Raw genomic sequence first — 7,318 nt, forward strand, 5'->3', positions numbered from 1 at the left:
GAGCAAGATTTAAATTCGAACCGTGACTTTGGTGTTGCCACAGTATTTACAAAAAAATATTCCTAAAAATACAAAGCCAAAGCTGAACATTCCGCCCACCAAAATGCATTGTATTTTGACTAAGCGAAAAAGAAACAATAAAGTAAGGTAAGTACGATAATATTAAGTCTAAAACGAAAAAATGGACAACACAAAGGTAGCGCTCTAAAGCGACTATGCAGGCAGTGGGCACAGTTTGACCACAGGCCGTTTGTACAACCCTATGGCCGTGCGCACAGTGACCACACGACAGATCCCGTCGGATCCGGGGTGTGTGTCGATGATGCGACCCAGGGGCCACTTCATTGGGCTCGTCTGCTCATTCACAACGAGCACTAGTGCACCAATTTGGACGTTGGGTTGCCTATCGTGCCATTTCATCCGCTGGTGGAGGGTATGCATATACTCCTTGGACCATTTGTTCCAGAAGTCCTGGTGCATCTTCTGAAGCAGCTTCCAGCGTTGGAGAGGGCTAACCCGAACGTCTGATAGGTCTTCCTCGGGCACGACAGATAAGGGCTCCGTTGTGAGAAAATGGCCCGGAGTAAGGGCCGATAAGTCGTTAGGATCGGTACTGAGAGGAGTAAGGGGTCTCGAATTAAGAAGAGCCTCGACCTGGGTCAAGATGGTTAGAAACTCTTCGTACGTCAACCTCTGACTACCGATGACTCGAGCCAAATGTGTTTTAACAGCCTTGATACCGGCCTCAGCGAGACCCGAGAAGTGAGGGCTGCCTGGCGGATTGAACTCGAATTTAATCTCGCTATGCGTCGCAGCATCTCCTACAATACGTTGCAAAATATTGCTCGCGCCGACAAAATTCTTCCCCTGGTCGGATACCAACCGGTTACACCGACCACGACGCGCGACGAAGCGGTGAAGCGCGGCAAGAAACGCGTCTGAGGACAGCTCAGTGACGAGCTCCGTGTGTACAGCCTTTGTCGAGGTGCACACGAAAACGCAAATGTAACCCTTGTAGGTCTTGTTACCTCGCCCGCGACCCAGAGCTATGTCAAAAGGTCCCCCGAAATCGACAGCAGCACTCAGGAAAGCTTTGAGCTGGGCTACCCGATAAGACGGCAAGTCGCCCATGAACGGCGCAGGAGCACCGAGTGGTCGAACACGGAAGCATTTCATGCATTTTGACGTGACAGCGTGGATAGCTCGCTTTGGGGACAGTATCCAGAAATGCTGCGCCAGCAAATTATGAAGCGTCTGGACGCCTGGGTGCATGAAACGCTTATGGTACTCGTCGATCAAGAGGGAGGTAAGACGATCGTCGCGAGGTAGCAACAGGGGATGTTTAACATCGAATTCGAGAGAAGCTCGCGACAGGCGTCCGCCCACCCTCAAGAGACCCGCGTCATCGAGGAATGGAGACAATTTCTTAAATGCTTTCGGGAGAAAGTTCGAAAGATTGTTTTTCACTTTCTCGATCTCCGAAGCAAAGTGGTGTTGTTGAACAGAACGCACGAGGAACATAAGCGCCTGTTTAATCTCCAGGGGTGTTAGAGGACCGTCCAACAAGTTGTTGGGCGTCTTCCGATTTCTTACGTTGTGCACGAAACGAAAACAATAGGCGAGGACACGTTGGAGTGTCCTCAGTGCCGAGAACTTATTCATTAAGTTGTCTGTCCACGTCTCCTGCACAGAGACAGTAAGGACAGTCACCTTGCGCTCTTCGTGTAGGACATCCACGTCGACTGATAACGTTGACTTAGGCCAGTCAGACTTGTCCAGCACGAGCCAAGATGGACCCTTCCACCAGTTACTATGGTGGACCAGGTCGTCCGGCAAGAGGCCCCGCGACCCACAGTCGGCAGGGTTGTCGCCAGTCCTCACGTGTCGCCAGCAATCAGGAGCGATAATCTCCTGGATGTGGCTCACGCGGTTAGCCACGAAAGTTTTCCACTTGGAAGGGCAAGACTTTATCCAAGTCAACGCAACGCTAGAGTCAGACCACGCGTACACCTTGTCGATTTTGTGGAGAGGCTCCAGAGCCGTTGCGACCGACTCCACTAGGTCTGCAAGTAGTACCGCGGCCAGCAACTCGAGACGTGGTATAGACAATTTACGCAGGGGTGCCACTCTCGATTTACCACAGACCAACTGGACGTACTGCGTTCCGTCCTCGCCTGACGTTCGAACGTAAACCACCGCGCAAAACCCTCGCTCTGAGGCGTCGCAGAACCCGTGAACTTCGAGCGAGACGAAATCGTTGACCATACGACGCGGGACAGACACGGACCTCAACGAAGGCAGCTGCGCTTTGAACTCTCGCCATTCGGATACAAGGTTCTCTGGCGCGTCGTCATCCCACGAGACACCTGAGACCCACAGCAACTGCATGAGATATTTCGCTAAGAACGTCACAGGTGAGAGAAGGCCCAGAGGGTCAAAGATCCGAGCAATCTCCGAGAGGATGGTACGTTTAGTGCACCGACGATCTTCGACAGCCACTCGAAAGGTGAAGTCGTCTGCCTGAGGTAACCACGAGAGGCCAAGAATTTTTAGTGAGATGTCCCCAATGGAGTTGAACTCCCGAAAGTCTTCAGAATACAAGTCTGAGGAGGGGACACCGTCGAAGAACTCCTGGTGGTTCGACGTCCATTTCCGCAAATGGAAACCGCCAGAAGCTAATATCGTCGACAACTCCGAACGAAGCTTCCGTGCTTCTTCGATAGAATGAGCTCCAGACACCACGTCGTCGACATAGATGTCGCGGTCTAGAACTGCCGAACCGGAAGGGTATTCTTCACCCGATTGCCTTGCCAACTGAGCAATAGTTCGGAGAGCTTGGTAAGGAGCGGACGAAACGCCGTAAGTAACGGTCAGCAGCCGATAGTCCCGGACAGGCTCATTGACAGACGGACGCCATAGGATACGCTGATATTCAGCATCTTCCGGGGACACTAAAATTTGTCTATACATTTGCTTGACGTCGGCCGTGAAAACAACATTATGCCACCGAAAACGAAGGAGCAAGTGGAAAATGTTATTTTGCAGCTTCTGCCCTGGCAGTAGCGCATCATTTAGCGAGATGCCTCGGCTGTCCTTGGCACTGGCGTCAAAGACGACCCGGAGAGGAGTACTGGTTGACGAGGGCCTCAATACTCCATGGTGGGGGATGTAGAAGAACTTCCCCTCATCCACCCTTGGAGGGTCACACTCCTCAAGGTGGCGACAGCTTTCGTAATCCTTCATAAAGGCTACATAGTTTTTGTAGAAGTCGGAGTTACTAAGTAACTTTCGCTCCAGCGACGAAAATCTCCTAAGAGCAATGGCTCGAGAGCCCGAGAAGGTGGGTTTATTGGAAGTGTCAGCGAAAGGTAGAGGAACGACGAATCTACCTTCCTCTGTGCGACGAAAGTTAGCGAGAAAATATTCCTCGCACAGCTGATCCTCCTTCGACAAAATGACGGTGTTCGGAGAGCGGACATCTTCCAACTCCCAGAACCTCTTAATAGAGTCGTCAATTGATAACCTGCCCACGACCAGTTGACAACTGTTACCACGGAACCGAGAACGACAGATGTCCGTTGCACAGTCGCCTGCGTCACCCATCAAAATCCACCCGAAGATGGTGTTGAGGGCAGTCGCCTGGCCAGGGGCCCCATGGGTTAAACCAGGGCGTAACGAAGAAGCGAGAATGTTGACGTTCAGCAGCAAGTCAACAGGTCCTGGAATATGCCAATGAGGGTCAGCTAACTCTAAGCCCCTGATATGTCGCCATGATGAGACATCAACATGATCCGTTGGCATTTCCGGACAAATTTTTGGTAACAAATAAGCCTCTACTGTAATAGCAATATCAGACTTCCCGAGCCTGGACGAGACAGTACATGACAATGTGCCACCAGGCCTAGAAACCACATCACCAATGCCAGTCACGGCATGCTTCCCATATTCTGCCCGGAGACCAAGCTTCTTTGCACATTCCTCGCTTATAAAGTTGCAAGCACTGGCACAGTCAAGCAAAGCCCTTACCGCTACCAAGTCGCCTTGGGCATTCTTCACCAAAACCTTGGCAGTTGCAAACAAAGAAGAGGCCGCCACATTACTTGCCACCATTGCCAGCGGATTCGATGTGTCAGACGGATGCTTCGAGCTATTTACATCCACAGCCGGGGAGGCAGGCACATTTGCATTATTAAAATGTAACAGCGTATGGTGGGAGAAACGACACTGCTCACACCGCTGTTTTGACTTGCAGGACTTGACAGAATGAGACCCCGACAGACATAGAATACATAACTTATTTTCTTTCACACATTTGAACCGATCAGCGGGGTCATATTTTAAAAAAGTTGGACAAGATACAAGACTATGAGCCAGCTTACAGACTACACACGTTGGAGCAGTGACCACCAAGGCCATTTTTGGCTTACTAGAAGGCTTACTACTGCTAGGCTGAGGGGTACTAGCAACGAAGCCCGTTGACCCTGCAGCATCTAGTGCTCGGTATCTTTTCTCAACAAAATTCTGCAATTTACTAAACTCCGGGATATCATCGGAGTTGTGTTCTAGCTCAAACTGCTCCTTCGTGCTCCTATCCAGCTTCGACCACAGTAACTGAATAAGTAAAAAGTTTTTATCCGGCAAGCTGAAACCTTTCAATATTGACAAGTTTTCAGTAAAGACCCTATGAACCCGCTGTAGGTCACTAGGCCGAGACACTTTTACAGGTTCACACTGAGTAAGCTTATCATAATAAGTTGTAGCAATTAATTTAATTTTATTATATTGCTTGTACAGCGCCTCATATGCTACCTTATAATTGTCATCGGTGACAGGATAATTTTTTATAAGGTCATATGCTTCATTTTGCACGCTCGACAGTAAATAGTGTAATTTTTCAACAGGGGCAATATCTGTTCGCTTATGTACTAAAGAATTGAACAACTGTATGAATGTTACCCAGTTTTCAATTTTCCCATCGAAAGCTTTAATTTGTAACTTCGGCAACTTCGGCAAGACCGGCTGCGGCGTCCCCGATACCCCGGAAGCCCCAGCAAAGGCCTGCTTCCTATTCTGCAAACGCGATCTCACTGCCCTAACCTTCGAGTCGAACATCGCGGTATGGGAACAAATCTCGCGGTGCTCGCTTCGCGGAGCAGCACTTAAAAGTTTTATTTGAGCTTCATGAAAGTTTTTCGCAATTGCACACAATTCACTCTCGTCACACAAAGCTAATTCAGCATCCGACAACATTTGCAAATACTCTATTCTCATTACCTGATAATCACGAGCAATCATCACCGTGTCTACGCCAGCATCATCTTTCTCGCCAGACTTATCACTGCCTCCCATATTAATAAACACAAAACTACACAAAATTGCAGTAATTACACAAAAAATGTTCAAAACAAACTGCAATTCACCTTCCACAACTTCAATGACAGACAGCTGACAGTTGACACTTGACAATTATGAAAAATGTTGCCAGCGTAATTAAATAAGTGACCGAATGATTTTATTAAAGCACCACTACACGACCACCAACTTTCTTGCTTACCCTCGACTTTTTTTATAAGTCTACCCTAAATTTAGAATTAAGCAGATGATATGACGAAACGAATTTGAATAAGCAACAGACAACGACAAACGAAAAACCAAAGGTCACTTTTCAAATTATCCGGTTCGAAGAACCAAAATGTTCACTGGCGAAAGAGTGGACTGTAAAAAATGGGACGATAGGGGAATACTTTAGGGCCGGTTGAGCAAGAAAGTTGTTGTATGCCAAATTAACTTATGGAATTAAATTTAAGTGCGAGATAGTGTGAGACGAAGTTACCTTTGCAATCCGGTGGTTGTGGGTTGAACCGTTGGTTTCTGTTGTGGACTGCTGGTGGTGGTCCGGGCTGCCCTTGTCGCAAGCTAGAGGTAAGCTCAGAACCGTTACCTTCAGTCGGCCAACTTAGACCTAGGTTTTTCCACTGCACAGATGGGCACGGCGTCCTTCGGCTACACAGCACTGATTTTAAATAGTCTAGAGACTGGCAGTAGTGCTTTTAACAAAATTGCGAGAACATTAACGAGAATAGCGATATGTGATGTGCACTGGTAGTAGTTCTATGACATACTGGCTCTGACAGCTCATGACAGAGCAAGATTTAAATTCGAACCGTGACTTTGGTGTTGCCACAGTATTTACAAAAAAATATTCCTAAAAATACAAAGCCAAAGCTGAACAGTAGTGTTTTAATTTATCGCTACTCGCTGCGAATTTCATATTTTTCGCACTTGTATAATAATGTATACTATTTTTTAATTTCGTTTTTTTGCGTCGACACGATTGACATCTTGGTTCTTGTTTTCTTTAATCTCTAGCACAAAATGAATTGCTTCGTTTCACAAAAGTGAAAATAACTCAGGCCCCTCTTGTTTGCTTTCTTTTATGCGTTTTAGGATGTTTTCCGTTATTGCAGATTTCACTTAACAGATTGGATGGACGCGGGAGAGGAAATGTTTTACAAATAAAAGATTTCATGTAAGATGGTTGACACTGGGTCACTCCATTTTCTAATGTCCTTATATCGAGTAATAACTGCAATATTTACGACATGAAGTGTCATTCTATGGAACTTGCTAACTATGTAAACAAACCGCCATATTGAAATTGTCTCTGAATGATGAATTTACTAGTGACTTTTGTTTAAGTACATAGTTAGCAAGGTCCATAGAATGACACTGTAGGTATAGGTACTTATATTGATCTATTATATTGAGCTAGTAGTAGTACCTAGTAGTAATCACTTTATTATACACAACACAGGTTTACAAAAATAAATTACAGTAATGGAAGTACAAAGGCGAACTATTACGTTAATTTAATATTTGTAGAGACTGCTGGCGCCTATTTTGCAGGGCCACAGTTGTATTCTATAGTAACGGTTCGAAGAGTTAGAGCACTAATCGGATTATCAACTTGTTACGGTTTTGTTCTTATTTTGATACGACCTTTCAGTATGGCGGTTTGTTTACATAGTTAGCAAGTTCCAGAATGACACTTTACAATATTGTTCCAATGACCAATAGAAATTTAAGTGGGCTTTTGATCCCACCGGTGATGTTCATGGTAGCCAACATGTTAATAACAGTTCTCATGTGAAAATTCTTGTAAAGTAAAATTTTACTGGTATATCTGCGTTCTGCGCCTCTCTGATAAATGGTTATAGGATTAGGTACTTACTCCACAGAATATATGGTACCTACAACCTTTTATGGTATAATTCGCTTTATGTTGGGAATTTGTCAATTTTCAATAATGTTTAATTGA

General features: G+C 46.2%; 1 protein-coding gene across 1 annotated transcript; it reads right to left on the minus strand.

Moving 5' to 3' along the window:
* Positions 1–213: 213 nt before the first annotated feature.
* On the minus strand, positions 214–5,349 carry LOC134672896 (uncharacterized). Its single transcript, XM_063530845.1, has 3 exons — positions 5,275–5,349; positions 4,428–4,611; positions 214–3,719 (listed from the first exon to the last, which is right to left on the minus strand). The coding sequence occupies exons 1-3, from the start codon at positions 5,347–5,349 to the stop codon at positions 214–216; spliced, it is 3,765 nt and encodes a 1,254-aa protein (XP_063386915.1).
* Between the last annotated feature and the right edge of the window lie 1,969 nt (positions 5,350–7,318).

This window comes from Cydia fagiglandana, chromosome 17 (genome assembly GCF_963556715.1).
Source record: "Cydia fagiglandana chromosome 17, ilCydFagi1.1, whole genome shotgun sequence".
Classification (NCBI taxonomy): domain Eukaryota; kingdom Metazoa; phylum Arthropoda; class Insecta; order Lepidoptera; family Tortricidae; genus Cydia; species Cydia fagiglandana.